At 40.8% G+C, this 22,549-nt stretch overlaps 1 protein-coding gene across 4 annotated transcripts in view; it reads right to left on the minus strand.

Annotated features, from left to right (window-relative positions):
* Positions 1 to 22,549, minus strand: part of SGK3 (serum/glucocorticoid regulated kinase family member 3) — a 141,927-nt gene that overhangs the window by 61,673 nt on the left and 57,705 nt on the right. For 2 of the 4 annotated variants that reach the window (XM_040487679.1, XM_040487676.1), the window contains exons 1-2: positions 22,029 to 22,146; positions 3,273 to 3,488 (exon numbers count right to left, since the gene is read on the minus strand). In XM_040487679.1, the coding sequence (XP_040343613.1) occupies positions 3,273 to 3,350 (78 nt within the window). In that variant the 5' untranslated portion in view covers positions 3,351 to 3,488; positions 22,029 to 22,146. Of the gene's footprint in view, positions 1 to 3,272; positions 3,489 to 22,028; positions 22,147 to 22,549 lie in introns of those variants that run through there. The other 2 variants (XM_040487678.1, XM_040487677.1) reach the window with 1 other exon arrangement.

The following is a 22,549-nucleotide window of genomic DNA, read 5'->3' on the forward strand; positions in this document are numbered from 1 at the left end:
TCATATAACCATAGTCAACAATGCTATGAAGTAAGCAGAACAAATATTATAACCCCTAGTATATATGTAAGGAAATGATGTCCCAAAAAAGTCAAATAACTACCCAAATTCATAGACTTATGTGACTAAAATTTAAATCTTCTAACCCTTCATGTACCAGAACCAGTATCAAATCATCAACAATTATAACACAGAATTGATTCTTATAATGCATCCCACAGATACTCTCAGAGTATCATAGTAACATAGAGACAATGGTTTGGGACCCCAGAGATCTTGTGTCATTCAAAGGAGAAAAATAACAAGAATCCAGGCATTTGAGGAAAGGCTCACTAACGTATGACTTGGGGTATGAATTACAGAGATAGGAGTTGCTTTTGGGTTTACAATAGTTGTCCACAGTCTATTAGACAACTTAGAGTAAACCAGGTTTATTTTAGAAGATAGGCATACAAATATGTATAAACTATCCTTTCCCATAAAAGATTGGAAGCTACATTCACAAGTTCATAGTTAGAGAAAATACTGTGAGAAAAGCACTTCTCTGATACTGCATGTGATTACAACATATGAACTCTATAGCACTGTGTGAGATACGGTCACCTTAACAAGCCACAGTGAGAGGCGTCCCAGAATGTAAAGCCACATTCCTCCATAGGAGAGGATAAGGCCTCACCTGAAAGGTGAAACAAAGTCACTGGTATCAGTCACCTGAGTAAGTGATGTATTACGTATAGGCTAAGAGAAAAAGAGGATCCGGGCCCCTACATGAGCCACATGTGATGATGGGTGGTAACATGGCTCTTCTGGTCTTAACCAAAAGGCATCAAGTTCTCTTAGGGGAAGCTGCTGGATGTAAGATTTGTTTGTTTGTGAAATGATAACTGTTCATAAGGAGAGAATGCGGAAGTAGAGAATAAAGAACGTGGTCAAGGTGCCAGTGAAGCTGCACCATGTTTCTAAGACTTAACTACAGATTCATCTCATAGAGCATTTAGGATCAGATTGGACTGGAAGTAGGACTGCTACCAAAGGATCAGAAATTTAGGTTTAGATGATTGCAAGCTTCTTGAATTACTTATGCTGGCTTCCTAGTGTGGTAAGGTGGCTTCCCATGGTTACCCAAGTATAACCAAGACTAGAACCCACACATAGCTGAAGTAGCTAGGCTGAAGTAGCTGTACCACTACTAAAATTTTTTTAATTTTATTTTAGAAAAGGGTGAGTGAGTGCCTACACAAGGGAGTGATGTTATGGGGGGGAGAGGGGAAAGAACCTCAAGCAAAGTTCCACAGTCAGCATGAAGACCAACATGGGGCTCAACTCCAAGCCCCTGATCATGACCTGAGCTGAAATCAAGAGTCAGATCCTCAACTGGCTGACTCACATAGGTGCTCCGGAAATACCTCTACCATGAAAAAGTAAATGGACCTGAGATAACTCACTGCCTATATTTGATATATATGAACTTCCATCAAACTTGACAGGAGGTTATGCCCTTGAAGGAGAGAATGCTCAAAAGTAAAAATAAGGAGAAGAAAAAACAAACTTTCACACATTCCACTATTTTACCAAAGGTATACTGACTTCTTGTTTACCATCAGCAAGATACTTCTAAAACTTGCTTATAAGACTGTGGAATGCACAATGCTTAAGATATTGCTGCAACAGAGACTGAGCAGAGGCAAATGGCCAGACACACACTGCAATCTCTACTCTGGGCTTTGGTGCAGGGTGTGGAGGTATGTTTATTAAAAAAGGAGAAGAGAGGACAGAAGCTATTTCCAGCTCCTCGTCTGGGACTTTGGGAGAGAAGTATCATTTGGGGGCCCCAGCCCCACCTAGTTAAGAAGGGAGACTGGATTTGTCAGACCAAAGGGTTTAGTTTAACTCCTCAGTGACAGGAATGTGACAGGAATTCTGAGTTGCAAGTCATTTGTCATAGGATGCACCTGGCAGGAGCCAGGTGACTGACCCCCGAGTCAGAGGCCAAGGTAGATCACTTGAATCAAAAGAGCAGTGAAAGGCATAGCAGAGCCTCAGTGGGCTCTACAGCCATCAAGAGACAAGGAGAAGGTGAATTGGCAGTAAATCTCCACCACTCTGGCCAAGCCAACAAAGAATAGATCACAAATAAGTTGGCTGACTGCAGATGACAGCAATGGATGCCAAGAAAATGCCCAGCCCTGGATCAGGTCAACCACAGCTGGCTGCTTGCCAGACCGGTCACTGTACATTTGGAACAGCAAAGATCTAGAGGGATGACAAGAATATAAGAGCCTTCAGCAGGCTACCATGAGATCAGTCACTGACTTAATACTGTGAAAGGGGACACCTCTCCACTCATAAACCATGACGTCAAGTTGGAGAAGTGTGTGTTCATATGGGAGAGAGACAGCAGAATGAAGACAGCCTGAGCATTTTAACTTAAAAGAACTGCTTAAATTTTAGCTCCAACTAAGTGTTAAACAGAACTGGGTTAAATGAATTTTTTCATACTACTCAGTGGGTGGGGCTTACAAGGAATCAGTTATAAGGATCAGTTATAAACAAGATAAATGGTATTATTTCAGGGGGAGGCGGGCAGGAGATCTCCGGACATACACACTAACAGGGCTACTGGAACTAAATACTGTATGTGTCACTACACTAATTAGAAAAATGGCTATTCTCCAATAATAGTCACTGATACAATGATTCAGCAAACACTCACTGTTCTTATTCTTTATAGTTCCATAGTATGTATTACAGTGGTCAAAAGTAAAATTAGAAATGGACTTTGCTTTTAAAGTAAACAAAAGATAAAATACTGGATTAAAATTTTTAAAAATTGAGGTAGAAAATATAAATGTCAAGAAAGACACTATGGAAATTTCAAAACCATGTTTGTTTTGTTTTGTTTTGTTTTGTTGAGACAGTAGTTCTTAACATAAGACTAGTGACTTCTGGAGTCCATTAACCTCCTGACTGCATGCAAAATTACGTGCATGTTTGTAGATCCTTGTGTCTGCACATTTTCTGGTGAGAGGATCTATCAGAGTTTCATAAGCTTTTCCAAGGGGATAGGTAAACAGGCAAAAATCTGAAAAGGTAACTGTATTCCCTTATAGTACACAGGGAAGACTGGGGAGGATACATCATTTGAAAGATAAGTAAAATCTGGATATGTGGAAACATGGGGAGGACATTCCAGGTTAAGGAAGAACAAAAGCAGAAATGGAAATACTCTCTATGTTCAATTTTCCCCCATATGCTTTATATTATATACTTACAGTAAACCTCTTCTTTTTCTCTCTGTGTTCATCTGAGCTGGGAATGCTTACACTGGGGCAGCTTTCCTTGTAGTCCATGGTATAATCCCTTTGGGTTTATTGCCTCAAATGGACACCAAAAAATGAGTCCGAGAAATAGTCAGCAGAGGACAAACACTGTTAGCTAATCCAAAGCATAAAACCTCTTGAGGTAATATTCAAATTCCATCATGCAACCTTAGCCAGCAGAAAAAAACAAAGAAAAAAGATTAGCAAAATAATTTTAAAATACCATCATTCCTTATTCATAGCAACCACTTTATGCTTATTCTGACAAGAATTTATATTTGATTGTAAGTTTCAGTCCAGGTTAGAGATTTAGGATCTCAGGCCTATGAATAGCTAAACCAAAATCAAACATGTGCATCCCATCTACCTTCCTTACTGCTAAATTCTAAAAGCTTGTACACCACAGTTCATGGGACTGACAGCAACTTTCACCTAAAAGGTCTCTACTTTGATAGATTTAGAGCAGGGTTTTTAAGTTTTTGTTTAATGTTTATTTATTTTTGAGAGAGAGTGCGTGCGTGTGCAAGCAGGGGAGGGGCAGACAGGGAGACAAAGAATCCAAAGCAGGTTCAGGCTCATGACCTTAGCTGAAGTCAGACACTTAACCGACTGAGCCACCCAGGCAGACCTAGAGCAGTGTTTTTAAAAAGTGTGTTTTTATTTTAAGTTTAAGTAATTGCTACGTGCAATGTGGGGCTCAAACCCAACACCCCAAGATCAAGAGGCACATGCTTTTCCAACTGAGCCAACCGATATACCTATAGTATATACCTATAGTATACATACCTATATATACCTATATACCTATTGCATACTTATATAGGTATGTATATGGATATATATACCTATAATACGTATATATATACACTTATATGTAGTAGGTATACAGTAGGTATATATAGTACCTATAGTAGGTAGGTAAATATATATATATAAATATAAATATATACATATACACACACAGTGTGTATATACACACACATATATAGTAGATATATAGTTAGTATGCAACTATTTATTATATATAGTATATTTATACAGTATAGATAACTATTTACTCCTGTTTTACAAGTGAGAGACAATTTAGACATGAAGGCGTTATATAAATCGCCCATCCAGGATTTGAACCCAGGCTATGTGGCTCCAGAGTCTTGACTCTTAACCACTGTGTTGTGCTGCATCATAATAACTGGATAATTCTTACGCGCTGGACCTCTGGTCAGAGACATTACAGATCTTCATGTAGAATAAATACAATTATGTTAATATCATTCCACCCAAGGACAAAGGGCTCGAGATGTTAAACTGATGTAACTTTTGCTAAACGCAGCAGCCCATACTCTCCACTGACACCAAATAATTCTCTTTAAAGAGTTAGTTTGGCAGTTTCCCTGGTGATTAATTTTAGGAAGTCACTCTGACAGATCTAATAATTGTAAGTAAATTATATTCAAATAATGATTTCAAATATCTATCAATAGGCATTGAATATTCAGGTAGGGTGAATTTTAACTGATTATAAGGGTACTTCCTTTGAGGTGACTAAAAACCTGCTTGGCTAGATTTGATGCTGGAAATGCAGTCAAGAAGGATTTATATGTAGTTGAATTAGTAGTCAGAAAACAGAAATGTAACTGCCACCTCCTAAGCTCAGAGTGCCCCATAAAAGCAGCCAGCTTCTTCAGCGCCTCCATTAGACCAGGGCAGCCACCTGAGCAGTCTTGCCCTGTAGGCCCAGCACTCTACTGCTAAAGAATCAGAGCAGATGGAATCTCAGCTCTTCTAAGGCAGATTAACCCGACCAGACCCACATCAGCCCATTCTCCAGCTGCAGGAGAAGTGACAAGAAGGTGAAAATTACAGTGCTATGCTTTCCACACCTGTCCCTTGAGAATGTGGGACACAGGGAGTGTGGGTCCTCCTGGTATTGTATTATGTACGAGTCTGAATGTCTGTTTGTGCCTTACTGTCCATGGTCTACAGGAGAACTACAGGAGAACATCATGCCTCCGGTCTTCCCTTTGGAAGGGACCGTTAAGATATGACATTAAGTTGGGGCACCTGGGTGACTCAGTCAGTTGAGTGTCCGACTTCAGCTCAGGTCATGATCTCACAGTCTGTGAGTTTGAGCCCAGCATCGGGCTCTGTGCTGACAGCTCAGAGCCTGGAGCTTGCTTCGGATTCTGTCTCCCTCCCTCTCTGCCCCTGCCCCACTCACACTTGGTCTCTCTCTCTCAAAAATGAATAAACGTTTAAAAAAAAAAAAAAAGATAAGACATTAAGTGGCATCAGGAATAGATAAGGGGGAAAGAGCTGGGAAGCAGGATAAGTTGTTTCATATGAGGTACAGGGGACATATAAATGTGCATGCATAGTAGACAATTAAGTAGGATGCCAATTCTCACTACCTATTCCTATCACCTCTTGTTGCATGCTAACAGGAGTTAGATCCCAAAAGAGTACAGAAAGAAGTTCAAAGCCTACTCTGGGAATAGACTGCCTTTATACTGAAAAATTTGCAGATCTCAAAAATTTTTATTAGCAAGCGTCTGAGGAGCACATAATGGGAGTACATTCGAAGCATACCAGACCAAGGAGGACTAAATATATAAGATTACTGTGAACCTATACATGGCCATAATGTATCCCATCAATCTTTCTCCAGACATTCCTTAAGAGGGACCCGCAGCCATTCACAAGGGTGACTGCCCACTGGGGTAGGAGAAATGTGTAGTTCTTCCAAAGGTTACTAGACACTAGCTCTAAACTGACACTAAACCTTAAACACCCAAAACATGGCCCACCAGTCAGAGCACCTATCTCATTCCAGAAAAGAAATGTGTGATGAAGTCAACCCTTGTATCTCATGGTGGGTACAATGGGACCACAGGCCCATTTTGTGGTTATTTCCCTAGTCCTAAAATTTTTCTACAAACGGATATACTTACTAACTGGCCAAGTTCCCATATTGGTTCCCATCCCACGTCATAAAAGATATTACAAAGAAAGGGCCATGAAGAAGCCCTTGGAACTCTTCCCTCTGTCCCCACTATGAAAGTAAACCCAAAGCTCTACCACATCCATGGGAGAAGTTCAGGAATCAGTACTACTATCAAAAAACTTGAAGGATACAGAGGCGTTGATTCCTATCATATCTCCATTTAACTTGCCTGTTTACCTGTACCAAAGCCAGAAAGATCTTGGAACATGACAACAGATTAGTATAAATTTAATCAGATGGTGAGGCCAATCATGACTGCACTTCTAAATGTAATACTTCTTGCTGGAGAAAATGAGAATAACCCCTGATATCCGGCAGATAAATATGGACTTGGCAAATGTTTTCTTTTCTATCATCATCAGTAAGGACAATATGATGCAATTTGCTATCAAGTGCCAGAAACAACAGTACACTTTCAACGTTTTAACTGAGGGCTATTTCTGCACTGTCATAATATAGTCTGGAAGGACCCTGATCATCACAATATCCCACAGATCACCACACTAGTCTATCACATTGATACACTGATGGCACTGTTAACTGGATCTGGTGAACAACAAGCAGCAAACACTCAGGATGCCTTTGTAAGACACATGTAAAAGCCAGAGGATGAAGTTATAAACCCCATGAAAGTTCAAAGATCACAATGACAGTTTCTATGGTTCCAGAGGTCTGAGGCAGGATATCCCATGTAAAGTGAGACATTGCTACCCTTGGCACTATATCCACTAAGAAACAGATAAAACAACTGGTGAGTTTCCTATTTGGAAATGCTGCTCTGACCTTTATACTGGGTAACCCAGTATAAAGACTGCCAGTTTTTACTGGGGCTTGATCCCAAAGAAGGCTCTTCAGCAAGAAAAGCTGCCCTAACTCTTGGGGCTATGCCTTAGCACACCCACTAGTACTACAAAATGACACGGCAGACAGGGATGGGGTAAGGAGCCTCTAACAAGAATCCAGAGAAGTGTAAGAGCTATAGACTCTTTAAGGTACTGTCAGTAACTTTTGTCCATTTGGTTCCTGGCTTGCTACTAGGCTCAGGTAAAGACTGTATACCTGCCCATGGGAAACCAAGAGACTATATAACAAGAACAGCCCATCATGAACAGTATTCTCCATCCCTTGTTGGCTCTCTCAACACATGCTCATGGGGTTCATTCTACAACCAGTTAGCAGAGGAGGGAAAAGACATACCCACTTATGAATGGACACGCATGGTGTGCTAGCCCTGACCAGAAATGAGATAATGTAGCCCATGGTCCAAAAAGACCATATGGTCTTTTATGGTCCCCAAAAGGGAAATATTCCCATTGCGCAGAATTCTCAGCAGTATACGTGATGTCAGGGGAAATGTATGCCAAAGGTACACATTTATGCTGACTTGTGGCCAGTAGCTAATGGATGGCTTGCTGGTGAAAGAGTTAGAAAGAGTAAGATTCAAAAATTTTTTAAAGGGGAGAGTATAGGGGTGCCTGGGTGGCTCAGTCGGTTAGGCGTCTGACTTCAGCTCAGGTCATGATCTTGCAGTCTGTGGTTTGAGCCCCGCATCACGCTCTGTGCTGACAGTTCGGAGCCTGGAGCCTGCTTCAGATTCTGTGTCTCCCTCTCTCTCTGCCCCACTGCTGCTCTTGTTCTGTCTCTATCTCTCAAAAATAAATAAACATTTAAAAAAAATTTTTAAAGGGGAGAGTATATTCCCAAATGTTCGTTTCATCTTTTTTAAATAAAATTTTTCAAAATATTTATTTTGAGAGAGAGAAAGAGAAGCAGAGAAAAAAAGAGAGAGAGAATCCCAAGCAGACTCTATGCTGAAGCACAGAACCTGACATGGGGCTCAATCTCATGAACCATGAGATCATGACCTGAGCCAAAACCAAGAGCTGGAAGCTTAACTGACTAAACCACCCAGGTGTCCCTTTAATAAAAATTTTTAAAGTTTAAAAAGGGGGAGAGGTTTGTGGATGTCTGAATGAACCTTTCAACATAGCACAGAATATGAAAATATTTGTGTCCTACATAAAAGACCACTATAGACTCTCAATAATCAGATGGTAATATGACAAGTCCTATGGATATCAATCAGCCTCTTTCTCAATCACCCATTGCTTGCTCAATGGACCCATGCCAAAGTAGACAAGGTAGGATTTCTTTATTCTAATACCTTTGACCTTTGACAATTTATGGGTTACTTGGAAGGAGTGGAAGTTGACTGTGAAAGTTAGACTTTAACCAGCTAAGACAACTGAGTAACAGAAAGTTGTTAAAGGTATTTACCCAACTCCGATCTAAGACTTCTAGGAATTCATGAGCATCCTGAGACAATCAATCTATTAGACCTCAAAGAAAAGTTGGACTTCTTTTCCACTGTGACCTGACCTGAACTCCATGGGATCAGAAATTCTGAAGAAGTGCAGATATATCTGAGAAAATGAAATCACTCTTTCGGAAGCAATTCACACATTTTGGTGCTGTGAATCATGGCTTAAGCTTCTCTGCTTGCTTTTGATGCTTAAATACAGAAAGTTCTGAATGATGTCCTATCAGTGTCTGGAGTACTCAGGTTCAGTCTTTGGGCACTGTCTTTGCATGGCTCCATGACAATATACTTCATTTTGTTGACCTTGAGATCCACCATCATCAATATAAACCTAGTATCAGAACTGCAATGGTACCTGACTGAATGCACCCTCAGTTCCCAAAAATACTATATAGGCTGATAGTGGTATACCCCCTGACTTCATCAACAAGGATTGACTAACCCTAGACTAAAAACTATGTTTTTATGTGATGAAATTTGGCCAAATTACCTTCTTGAGTCACTTTATAATTCATAACAACTTGCCATTTGAATACAAAAATAATCATAAAAATAGAAATGTATAGAAAAGCACAAAGAAAAATATACATCATCTTAGTACACAACAGACATGTACAACCAATTATTATTTTGCATATATTCCTTTTTTTTCTATGTGCCTATAAACATATATGGGTGTGAGAAGTCTGTACATATCTGTATTACTGTGTACATGTGTGCCTGTGTGTGTTAAAATGATGGAACATACTGTTCTATAAACTTTTTAAACTTTGTATTTAAAAAATTTTTTTCTTAATTGTTTATTTATTTTTAATAGAGAGAACACAATGGGTGGGGGAGAAGAGAGAGAGGGAGACACAAAATCTGAAGCAGGCTCCAGGCTCTGAGCTGTCAGCACAGAGCCTGATGTGGGGCTCAAACCCACAGACCATGAGATCATGATCTAAACTGAAGTCGTTTGCCCAACCAACTGAGCCACCCAGGTGGCCCTAAACTTTGTATTTTAATACCAGTAATAATAGTGATGATTATTACTATATGCCAAGGACTGGGCTAACATATAATCTTCACAGTAACTGTGGAAGATACTATGGTCACTCTCATAAGTGAACAAACAGACATTTAATGAGGTTAAGTAATTGCTTGAAGTCATGAAGCAGGAAGTTGGTGGAATCAGAATTTGAAGTAATGCCTCACTCCAGAATCTGTGATTTAACACGACACTACACCACATTCCCTCTCAAGACATTAAATTTTCTTCTATTAAATATTTTATTAACACTATTTTTCAGACCAGTTTAAGGCTCATAGCAAAATTGAGGGAAGTTACAGACATTTCCCATGTACCTCCTGCCCCCATACAGATAAAAGGGCATAGAGGGGCTCAACAATATGGCCTTCCTTGCACTGATAATGATCTAGCTTCTGTCAGTGCTGAGTGCCCAACCTCAACAGCTAAAACCAACACCGATCCCCACTATGGCACAATCCCACAGGGGGAACAGACAGCCACATGGGACAACATCTGTCCTCACAGAAGCCAGACTTGCCTTCCTGGCCTGAAATGCTTCTGACCAGATGCACCATCCTTGGTTACAGCAGGCCTTATTCACTGTCATAAAATCCTATACAACATCACGTCAGACCAAGGCACACATTTAGAGCCAGGAAGTATAACAATAGGCTCAGAGCCATAGAATGTGCTCTTTTTACCATGTATCTCTTCACTTAGAAGCAGCTGCTTTAAAGAGCAGTGGAATGGCTACAGAAGGCTCAGCTCTAGCACCTGTGAGCAAACACCCTATGACACTGGGGCTGGATATGGTATATGTGCTATACCCAGAGCCAACATATGGTTCTATCTCTCACACAGCCAAAATACGTAGGTCAGGAACTAAGAATGGCTCCGCTCAGCGTTATCTCTAAGGAATTTTTGCTTTCCATTGCAACCTTGGGTTTGGTGGAAGAACGCTTTCACCAAGGAATAGTCTAGCCCTATTAAATTGAAAGCTAAGCCTACCCACTAGCCATTTGTGGCTTATTAAGCCACCCAACCTAATAAGAGAGTGGTTACTCTCCAAGTAAAGTGACTGATCTGAATTTCCAGGAGGAAACTTGGATGCCATTATAGTGTGGGGAGGAGAATGACGTCTGAATTGAGGAGATTCAGTGGGCCATGTCCAACAGTACTAGTCAATGGGAAACTGTTGGCTACTCAATAAGGATGACACTACTACAGGGGCGCCTGGGTGGCTCACTCAGTTGAGCATCCGACTTCGGCTCAGGTTATGATCCATGGTTCGTGGGTTCGAGCCCCGCACTGGGCTCTGTGGCTGAGAGCTCAGAGCCTGGAGCCTGCTTCAAGTTCTGTGTCTCCCTCTCTCTGCCCCTCACCCACTCATGCGCTCTAGCACTCTCTCAAAAGTGAATAAACATTAAAAAAAAATTTTTTTAAATGACACTACTACAGACTTGGATCCTGTGGGAATGAAGGTTTGGGGTGCCCTACCAGTAAACAACTATGACCAGCTAATATGTTGCAAGAGGGTAGGGGAACATATACTAGCTACCAACTTGAGCCAAAAAAACTAGCTACAGATGCAGAGACTATAGTACTTTTGTTTTATTTTAGTTTTCTTCTCTGCTCCCTTCTATGAACACTAGCAGTGGTTTAGGTGGGAGTATGAATGAACTGGATGCAGTGAGTGACAGGACTTTGTGTTTCCCCTGAGTCAGGAACAAGAGTTTTATGCCCAAAGTATAAGAGGGACTACTAAGGGACAGAAAGGGAGGACTCTGCTGGTTATTCTTCATTTGTCTTTTCAGACCCATCTCCACCGCGCTCCATGCTCCAGGACAAAGACCTCTATAGCCTGCACCTTATAGGCTCCCTTCGCCTCTAGCGGTAGTTGACTTCATCCAGAGAGGCACTGGCATGGTATGGAGTAGGCAAAGGGGGATAATGACATGTATTTGCTCATCTTGCTCCCTCCTGAGCAGACTGCAGTTTGATAGCTAGTGTGTTCCTCTCTCTAAGGCCAAAAACTCCTGAGAGATGATCTTCTCTCCTGTGACTACAACTCTTATGTGGATGAAATGCTGTAATTCTCTATCTCAAGTCCTTGGACAAGATTAAATTATCTGAGCCCTAGTTTCCCAATCTAGAAAATAAGGCTAGTTGGGGCGCCTGGGTGGCGCAGTCGGTTAAGCGTCCGACTTCAGCCAGGTCACGATCTCGCGGTCCGTGAGTTCGAGCCCCGCGTCAGCCCAGAGCCTGGAGCCTGTTTCCGATTCTGTGTCTCCCTCTCTCTCTGCCCCTCCCCCGTTCATGCTCTGTCTCTCTCTGTCCCAAAAATAAATAAACGTTGAAAAAAGATTAAAAAAAAAAAAAAAGAAAACGAGGCTAGCAACAGCTACTTCATATGGTTGTTTTAAGAATTCGAGATAAGTGTAAAAGACCTAGCTCTGTAGTAGTCAATAAATTGGATCTAATACACAGCAATTTGTTTAAAATAAGTTTTTATTCCTTTGTTCAACAGACACTTATTAAGCACTCATTATGCATTAAGTAATAAAAAGACAAAGAGGAAATCCTACCTGCAAAAACCTTACCTCATGGGAAAGAATGATAAGCAATATAAAAATTTCAATAGTTGGCTAAGGCTGATAGAGTGATGTTACATGTATGCCTGGTACACCATGCAAGCACAGACAAGGGACACAGATGCAGACTGCCATATATTCTCAGCCTAACTAAAAATAAAGCCAGGCAGGTATGGGAGTAGAAGTCTGAAAGAAATCACCCTTGTCTGCCTCAATTTTCTCTGGAAAAAGGGAGCTAAAATCATATACTGGGAAATGAAAATGCTGCTGTGAAGAAAAAAATGAGATTAAATCACTTCCCTGCCCCTCCCTCCGCAAATAACAACAAGAAGAAAGAAATCACTTGCCCAAGCTACTATCGAGTTAATGGGCTAGGATTCAAGTCCAAATTTGACTACCTCCAAAACCTGTATATACTTGTTTGCTATACCACACTGCCTCACCTTAAGTAAGGTGTTCCTTCCCTTCAAGCTAAATCAATCTAGTAACCTCACAATATTTAATATTCAGTGGCTAAGCGTATTACAAGTCAGCTCACAAAAGCTTTACTGACAGGAAAATCAAGGAGAAACCAAAGCATAAAGGGAGGAGGTAACCTGCCCCAGGTGGTGGAGCCAGGATTTGAACTTCAGGACTTTTACCCATTCTACCACACTACCTCTATCTAACACATATATGCTCTAAAGAGTCCCTGGAGATCAATGAAGAAGGCTCATAAACTTATTCTTAACAGGTCAGGAATGAAACTATGAAAAAGCAACCCTGCTATTACTTTACATTAAATCTATGTCTATTCTGTGAAACTGAAGCAATTAAAATTCTGCAAAATCATCTTATGGCCAGGCAGGCAAATAAAACAAAATGAGAAGATGACTGATATAAGAACCCCCACAACTAAAAAGAATAGAACAAAAAGCTATGTTGTTCATGTGGGAATAAAACTTGGAATTTGGGGGGAGGTTCATAGATATGTATGTTAAGCTTTTCAAAAGAAGAATAGGAAAAGAATCTGCCTTCACTCTGCTGCAGTCACAATAAAGTCTTGTAGATTGGTTCCCAAGGGCAGCTGGCTGGCCTAAGGCTAGATCATGCGGTTCTAATGAGCCTAAGTTCAGATACTAACCCAGAATGGAAGAACTAACCTTAATCTTCATCCAGTGATGACAAGCCCAACATGACAAACTCAGACAAGTCCAACATGACAAAAAGAAGTGGTCAGATGAGAAAAGAACTTTTGGGGACCAGCCAGACTTTAAGAGGGACAGTGTTTTGCAAAGGTAATCTAACAGCTAGTAAATTATTATACTTACATAGTGGTTCTCTTCAGGGGGAGACCGGGCAATGTCTGGGGATATCCTCGGTTGTCACAACTTGGGGGGTTGCTAGTGGCTACACGTCAAGGATGATGCTAAACATCCTACAATGCACAGGACAAAAGTTATCTAGCCCAAGATATCAATAATGTGGAGGTGAAGACACTAGTATATACTGAGTACTAATGCCAGGCACTATTTTAAGTGCTCACATCTAACCCATCACGTTCTCCTCAAAGAAGCCCATGAGGCAAGTATCTTCATCTCCATTTTACAGATGAAGGAACCTAGGCTCTGAGGTCCACATCCTCACACAACTCTGGATGACAGCACTGTAAGGTGAACATAGCTCTGACCTCAGAGCCTGGTGTGCACACACTCTCAATTTCTTATAGTACTATTGCAGGCATTCCCTTCTTCTAAATTACCTTTGGAGATACGGGTTGAAGAGAGGAAAATACCAAGTGTCCCTCAGCTCTCAGGTTACAGAAAGAAAGCCTTGGCATAGGAAAAGCAGTTTTCTGATTCTGCCACCAGGAGGGGTCAGGTTTGTGGAGCACTGTGTCAGGAGTGGCCCATCTTCTTAAAACATCAGAACGTCAATAACTACCAGTGTGGTACGGAGCAGGTTCTGAGTATTGGCCCCATCACAAAGACAATCGTGGGCTAAATTATGAAGTAAGGATGACACAAGAAAGGATGCTATCACAAGATACGGTTTTTTGAAGAGAAAGGGAAGGTTGTTTCTTTTTTTAAGCATGAATAGATTTCATTGGGGGGGGGGGCTGTAAAAAGTAGAAATATGGATGAAACACCATGATAGAAAACTGTCCAAATTCATTGAACATCATAAAGCTTTGTTGACAAATACTACTTAAAATAGACAGGCTTTTTTAAAAAAAATAAGCCTTTTACTTCAATTCCAGTATAGTTAACATTAGTTAAGCTTTTTTTAAAGCATTTTTTCCTTCATCATCATGCCCATCTTTTTGTCCATTTTATGCAATTACTGTCCTGGATCTTGTCCAACTTTGTTTCAGACAGCCAAAAAAATGTTTTAGAGAAAATCCAAAGATTCTTCTGCTTTTACCTCTAAATTTAAGCAGAGAAGTTCTGTTTTTTAAGTGTTTATTCTTGAGAGCAAGTGCGTGCACAAGTGTGCACGTGTGTGCAAGCAGGGGAGAGACAGATGATCCAAAGCAGGCTCTGTGCTGACAGCAGAAAGTCAGATGTGGGGCTCAAACTCACCAACCACGAGATCATGACCTGAGCCAAAGTCGGATGCTTAACTGACTGAGCTACCCAGGTACCCCTAAGCAGAAAAGTTCTTAACCCTGTTTATTTCACACATCACGGATACTGTTTGGTACTGACTAGAAGACCCTACCCAAGTTATGAGATAGATATATTTGTAAGTATCAGTAACCACTCTTAACTAATACGGTAGAGAGGAGTTCAGTGATTCACACCAAGTCATAAAGGGAAATTAAGAACAATCCCGTTTCAAATGGCAGGAATCAGACCTTGGAAGAGCTACAAATTTCCTCCAGCAGGGGGACAAGGACTGGGTGGTGGGTGTTTGGAAACAAGGTTTCCAAAGGAGGGAACTGACAAAGGAAGAGACAAAACAAAATCCATATACATAGGGATTGGTTTGGAAAATGGGGACTGACCCAGAGAATATGAAAAGGAATCGCATGGGGGTGGGGGCAAGAATTATTCCTGAGAAGACAGGCCAAGAAAGTTGGGTTTCATTTTAAACCACATTAAAAGGACCTTAGGAAATTCTTACTCCTAATTAGTTACTTTACTGAAAGCCTACTGTAATAGTACATAATCTGTATCTGTTTATTTCTGCCTCTCAGAATACTAGCTCCAAACACATCCAAAAGAAACAAAGCACATCTTTGTCACATCTATAAATTAAATTCACGGCAGAACAGATAAAAAATCTAATAGGATGTGCCAATGCAAGATGCATAGTAACATTCTCCCTACACATATCAACATGATGAATCAGTTACAACTTTTCCTGTTTTCCTTCCTAATATATCCTTCCTCTAATTCCCACTCCACCCCCATTTGATTTTTCCCTCACTCTATAATCACAAAGCAGTCCTAGTTTTTCCAAAGTTTATCACATTTCTTATTTGAGGTACCTTCTATTTATTGTTTCTTGATAGATAAAAGTGATTTTAAAAAGTGATAAAAGAATTAGAAATAAAATATGTGTAGAGTATTCAATGTTGGGACACAATACAGAAAAATAATCTGTGACCAACACCTTGACAGGAGTATCCAAAAACCTTGACAAAAGTTACAGGAGTCTGTTGGTTCTCTGAAACTAGCTCATTTAATACAGATAGTTTAAAAAAGGACTGAATGAGGTAAAAGTAACAGCTGACAGTCCTGTTATCCAGTACTAGACTCAAAGCTGCCAGGATAAGGAAGAAGGTCCTAAATTTGCTCCAACTGATAACATGTCCCTCCACTGGTTCCAGAACTGACAGGGTAGGGATGTTAAGTGCAACTGCAATGCTCTGCTCTTTCTCAGGCTCCTCAAGTCACTGTCTTGGGCTCCCCATTGCCAGAACACCTGCCCTCTTCCTGGATTCCCAACCTTTTCCATTGGAAGGCACATTCCCAATGTATCTTCCAAGAAGATGGGAATCCAGAACACTTCCAAGGATGATTCCTGGACAACTGTGATCACTGGCAGAGTGATGGATGGATGGATGATTATATGAGGCACGAGAAAACAAACGTGGAATTTTATACAGAACTAGCAGTGGTAAAATACTGCAGGCCCTAGGAAGCCTTGTTCTGGCTGGGGAAATTGGGAGAACTGAGGAGGAACCAAAAACAAAACAACTACCACCCCCTCCCCAAAAAGACAACAATCAATATCGCATTTCATAGTATCTTTAGAGAACCTCCAACCTGACATATCCACTTCTTCTCTAACCCCCTGCAATCCATTATTCATTCCTGCAGTAGGCAGGGTCATTTTCTTAATCCCTATAAACCTGATAATTTCATCCCATTGCTTACACCCTTTCCATTGCTTCCCTCTGCTCTTAGAATCCAAACTCTGAATTATTGCTGTCAGCCTATAAGCACCTGAATGGTCTAACCTTTTCCTACCTCTTCAGCGGCATTCCACCAGTGCCTCCTAACCCACCACTTACTAGGCTCCTGTAGGAACAGCCCACTTCCTAGTTCTCACACACAGAGCACTCTCCCACCTCATCTCTTGTACCTGTGTCCCCTCTTCCCAATGAGGTCTTTGTTCCAATGCCACTTCCTGCAACAAGCCTTCAAGACCACCCTAACTACAGTGCTCCCTTCCCAAAGCAATCCTGTCATCATCCTGGTTCTTTCCATTTTAGCATTTATAATCATCTAAGACTGCATGTTATTTATTGAGAACCTCTATGACCAGAGTGTAGATATTGTGACTTATGTACTGCTACACACTTATTGATACACATTTAATTTATTCTTTCAACAAACAGGTGGAGGGAGTTTGTAAAAATTCCAATATGCTAAAGTGTGCGAGATCTTCAAAGTAACCAACAGATCATCATTCCTAAATCAGTCTCCTGAATCATCAATTTCTCCCTCTTTACTAGATCAATTCCATTTTTTTAAAAAAAAATTTTAGGTGTATTTTGAGAGAGAGCAAGCAGACAGAGAGGGAGAGAGAGAGAATCCCAAGCAGGTTCCACACCATCAGCACTGAGCCCAATGCGGGGCCTGAACCCACAAACTGAGATCATGACCTGAGGTGAAATCAAGAACTGGATGCTTAACCAACTGAGCTACCCAGGCATCCTTAGATCAATTCCATTATTAAATATACTAATATGCTACAGTATCTTAACAAAATCCTCCTGAAAAGCACAGATTTATTTATTTAACAGACACAAAGTGTTTTAACCATGTGCTAGAGATATGTAATTAGGCTCTGCCACAACTTTTACTATTTATATGAATGGTCCTATCTGATAAGCACCCTTAACCAAGCTTTTTAAAAATAAGGAAAACTCAGGATAAACACAGATGCTTATACAGTGTGACAAAGGAAAACTTACTCCAAAGCAAATATTTGGTTTCAAGATTCTTTTTCTGACAGTAAAACTTTACTGGTTAGCACGTAAGAAATTTCCCAAAGGACAAAACTTACAATCAAAATTAAAAAATATTTAAATCACAGTACCACTTAAACAATAAATTGTCGCACATTAGCTTTAAATCCTGACCTTATATTAGCTATTTATTAATAAAAATATAAGCAACATTTTACCTTAAAGTTCTAACATTTAAAAAATTGTGACTTATATATATATTTTCCCTACCAACTCTTTCCTACCAACAGAAACCACAGCTTCATCCTAGGAGTGGTAAAATAAATCTAGTTGACCCTAAAAGTACTCAAAATCAACAAAAAAAGTAAGTTAGTCTAATGCATGCCCTACAATGGGTAAACTCCAGTTGAGGTTTGACAGGCAATAAGAGAAAAAATTAAATTTCAGAAATGTCTGTAGACTTTAGAGAGACAAGTTTTAATTTAGGAGAAAAAGTCACAAGTAAAATAAAAGCATTCACGCAACTGGAGTATGTGCAAGGATATGTCTGTAATGAAATGAAACAAAAGATATTAAACCACATGCTGATATCAAATAAAACCAAAAGCTTCTAACAGTAGATAAATTCAAGTTATATATCTATCACCTTTATCTGAAGAACAAAAAGCTTCTGGCATGTGTCATCTCCATATACCAGGAAAATAAGAAAAAAGTATGAACATTTTATTAGTTTAAACAATGAAAGGAAAGAAGGTAACTACTTTCAGACCAGAAAGAGGAAGAGAAAATGTTCAGTCTTATCCAGCACAGAAAACAAAGCAGGGAGACAGTATTATTTGTGCACAGAGATGCAAAAACAAAATAAAGCTTAGAAGTAATTCCCCACAAGAAAAATCCAAAGCTGATGTTGCTCCATAAAGCGTGTCTTGTCCTAATGGTCTCCTGAGTTTGTGTATCTTTTTAAACTTCTGCTGTCCAGCTATGTGGGTGTTGGATATGTTGCTCTCCCTACAGCTCTTCCCTTATGAATCCAGATATTATCTTCATTTGGATCTTTTTATGTAGTACTAAATTTCACCCTGCCTTCTTTCTTTAATTACTCATACTGTAGAGGTGACTGAAGCTCAATATTTAATGATTTAAAGACCTATAAAATAGAACTTTATCTTTATTTAAAGAAACAAAGAAGTGAGTGTCTTATTTTTTCTTAAAAAAAGGAACTAGAATTTGTGTGTGTATGATTCTTGTCCTCCAGGAGCTTGTATGTAGCAAAAAAGAAAAAGATAAATGCCCAAAGAATTACAATTCAAAGTAGACTGTGATAAATTCTCTCAGGGTATGAAAAGATTCTAGGGGCACTTGGGTGGCTCAGTCAGTTAAGCATCAATTCTTGATTTCGGCTCAGGTCATTATCTCCTGCTTCATGAGATAGACCAGCATCAGGCTCTGTGCTCACGGCACGGGGCCTGCTTAGGATTCTCTTTCTCTCTCTCTCTCTCTCTCTCTGCCCCTCCCCACTTGCGCGCACACGTGCGTGCACACTCTCTAAAATTAAATAAACTTAAAAAAAATGTATAAAAGCTTCTAGAATTCAGAGGAAGAATAAAACCACTTCCAACTGAACTTATCTAGGTTTCTGGGGTGGTGGTGAAGGAAGAACCTGAAGGCTGGGCACTCAAATCAGAAAGGGCAGCCAAAGTCCTCAGAACAAATAGGGAATAGCCATTCGTCCCATTTGTCTGAATTCCTGCCTCCTTGTAGGGAAAGACTCACTCCATAAAAACAGAAAGAGAAACAGTCAAGAAGCAACATTCACTTTGTGCTTTTACAGGGCATTATCATTAAAGTCTCATTTTATTTTCATATTTACAAGCATAAATTAGAAATCACTTTTCTTACATATAGGAGACAGAGGCTAGAAAAGTGCATTTGAGATCACAAAGAGAACTCTGAATGCCAGGCTTCTCACTCTGGATTTAATTCTCTAGATGAAGATGTAAAGGCATTTGAAAAGGGAACCTGAAAGGCTATAGGTGTAGAAAATGGAATGAAATAGAGGAGGGCTTGAAGAAAGAGGGGTTTGGCAACAATAAGAATGGCAAGTTTGCAAAAAATTGACAGGACAAATTAGTCAATTGCTATTTGCATGTGGAATGCCAGGTAGAAGGAGGCATTAACACTGCCTCAAGGTTTTGTTCCTAGGTAACAAGGTTTTATTCCTAGGTTATTTCCTAGAAATAACTAGAATTGGGTGGAGGGGAGAGCAGGGCAAAATGACAGTGAATTGGCTTAAGTAATTACTAGCCTTAGCTGAAAATGTCTGCATCAGATGCACACATCTAACACCTTCTGGTGTCAAGCACTGTTTCCAGGGACCTAAGACACAGCAGTGAATGCAACTGGCAAGTACCCCAGCCCTCATGGAACTTACCCTCTAATGACAGACAAGAGATAATGAACAAGTAAATAAAGAGATAAATATATATTACAGGAAGAACGGGGTTGTATGGAATTTTAATTAGGAGGGTCTTACTGAGAGTGTGACATCTAAACAAATACCTAGAGGTAAGGGAGTGAACTACGCAAGAAGCCTGAGAGGAGTCAGCAAGTAAACACCAGTATCTTCAAACAGTCACCCTATGATGCTTTTGAAGTCAGCAGCAATTGCAGTGTATCTCTTTGGTGACCCAGTCCTATTTTCTTGGGCTAGCATTCAGTGTTCCACTTCCTGACTCTATCCTACCCAATCAAGAAAACTTCACCAGTAACACAGTGATAACAAACTGCCTAGTAAGTCAATTTGTTTATACTGGCTGTTTATGTTCCCCACATGGGAAAAAAAGACTACATTTTAAAACAACAAAACGAAAGCACTGTTAGAACATGTTTATACAACGCTTAAGAAGACAATCATCTTGTTCTCAAAGCAATCATTGATGTAGCAACTTTGAGACTTGAGATTTAAATCAAAGGTGCTAAAGAATGATTATGAATCATGCAATTAAGCTACCAAGGAGGATGCTACAGAGAGGAAAACCATTCACAGCACCATAAAACTGTCAAAAAATAAAATAGTATAATTATCGAAACCAGAAGTAGTATCATTCTTTGATTTTATAATTTATTGTTCAGAAGAGCTGAATTCTAGTCTAAGCTATGCCTTTTATTGATTCTGGGTCCTGGGGCCTCATCTTTATCTGTAAAGGGCAGCTGTTGTGATTTTTCACATTCCTTTCGATCTGAGATTCTAGGTGGCTAGTTATGGTTTCTATGATGTTTAGTTTATTTATATATTTGGGTACTCTGGTTTACCTCCTTTTCCAATAATAGTACAAATAAGCACCCGTCCCAAGTAACACAACTTGTCAGTTCTGTGTAAAAGGGATACGACCTTCTTTTAAACAAACCTGCCAGAGCTTGGTGTTTAAAATGAGGCTACACTCTGCAAGTGCTAGCCTTTTCTCATCCCCGTTTAAGAACAGCCTTCAAGACTCTTAAGGCTTCTTTATCATTTGAAACCAGGTGGATGATCACATCTCTGGTAAATGAGAAAAATAATGAGACCTTATGGTGGGATTCAGCCTTTGAAATTCCAAAGGAATCTGCAAGCATTTCTATCAACAACTCTGCGGAAAGGTTTTCCGGTGTTGACGGCTTTGTTAGATTAAAGCCCATCTGAATGCATAATAAAGAAAACAGCCAACGTTATTGTGGGCTATGCGCCAGGTGGAACTAAGTATTCACTGATTTAATCTCATAACAATCCTATAAGGACGGAACTATCATTATCCTCATTTTATGTATGCAGAAACAAAGTCATAGAGGAATTAGGCAACCTGCCCAACTTTTCACAATTAACAGGTAGATTCAAACTCAGGCATTCTAGCTTCAAATACTCCACAATAATCTCCACAATACGCTGCCTATGTAAACCCTGGAGCTCTTGTTTAAATAACAGTCCCATTACCAGTCGCACTCTTACAGTTCTTGCAAACTGACTAACATGAAGTCAAAATAAAGCTGCACTACAAGTTCACTATCGACTTTCTCCTCCAGTCGTGAACCACGAACTAGAAACGCATTTTAAAGAACACAAAAACCTCAGTACCTGAGGTCTCTCGAGATTTGGGGAGGAGGTGTGTAGAGCAACGCAAACGCTTTCTGTCCTGGAGCTAATGCCGTGAACAAGTGCTGCAAAACTAGAGACAGACCTGCGCCTCTCCCTCTGGGGGTTCACGCCAGGAGGCCGCCCACTCGTACCACGCGCTCCTACTACGCACGGAAGTAGCACAGGGGCGGTTCCAAACAGCACCTGGCTCAAACGCGCCCGCGGGGGTACCTCCACCTGGCTCTCGCTACGCCCAGACCCTTCCCCATACTTACCTTCGGAGATCCTCGCCCGACGCATAGCGAGTGGGAAACGCCACCACAGCTGCGCCACAATCAACGCGCCTCGGCGCCGCGCCTCTCGCCCCCAGCTGGGCCAGCCACCCTCCCCGCCTTGGCCTTACCTCTTAGTTCCGCCCCCCGCAGGAGGCCCCGCCCACACAAATAAACGGAACCTTCTCGGCCGCTGGCCCCGCCCACAACTGAGGGCGGGGCTAATGCTCACTCAGCTCCGCCCCGAGCTTTAGGAGGCGGTGGACCGCAGCGCAGCTGCAAGCTGGATGCAGCCTCGCGGCCCTAAATAAATAAAGGAGGGGGAGCCTGGGGTGCATGACCCCAAGCAAGGAAGTGCGCGATGCAGGCGGAGGGAAGGGGGAAGGGAAAGAGCCAAAGGCTAAGATAAGGAAAGAGGTTTGGGAGGCGAAAGAGAAGGCGCTCTCCCCAGGTTCCAGCTGAGGTGTAGTACTGGGTGAGACATCTTAAAGCAGAAGAGTTCACTTTTTCAGCTCCATTAGCTA

Source organism: Herpailurus yagouaroundi, unplaced genomic scaffold (assembly GCF_014898765.1).
Source record: "Herpailurus yagouaroundi ecotype Mexico unplaced genomic scaffold, PumYag 165, whole genome shotgun sequence".
NCBI lineage: Eukaryota > Metazoa > Chordata > Mammalia > Carnivora > Felidae > Herpailurus > Herpailurus yagouaroundi.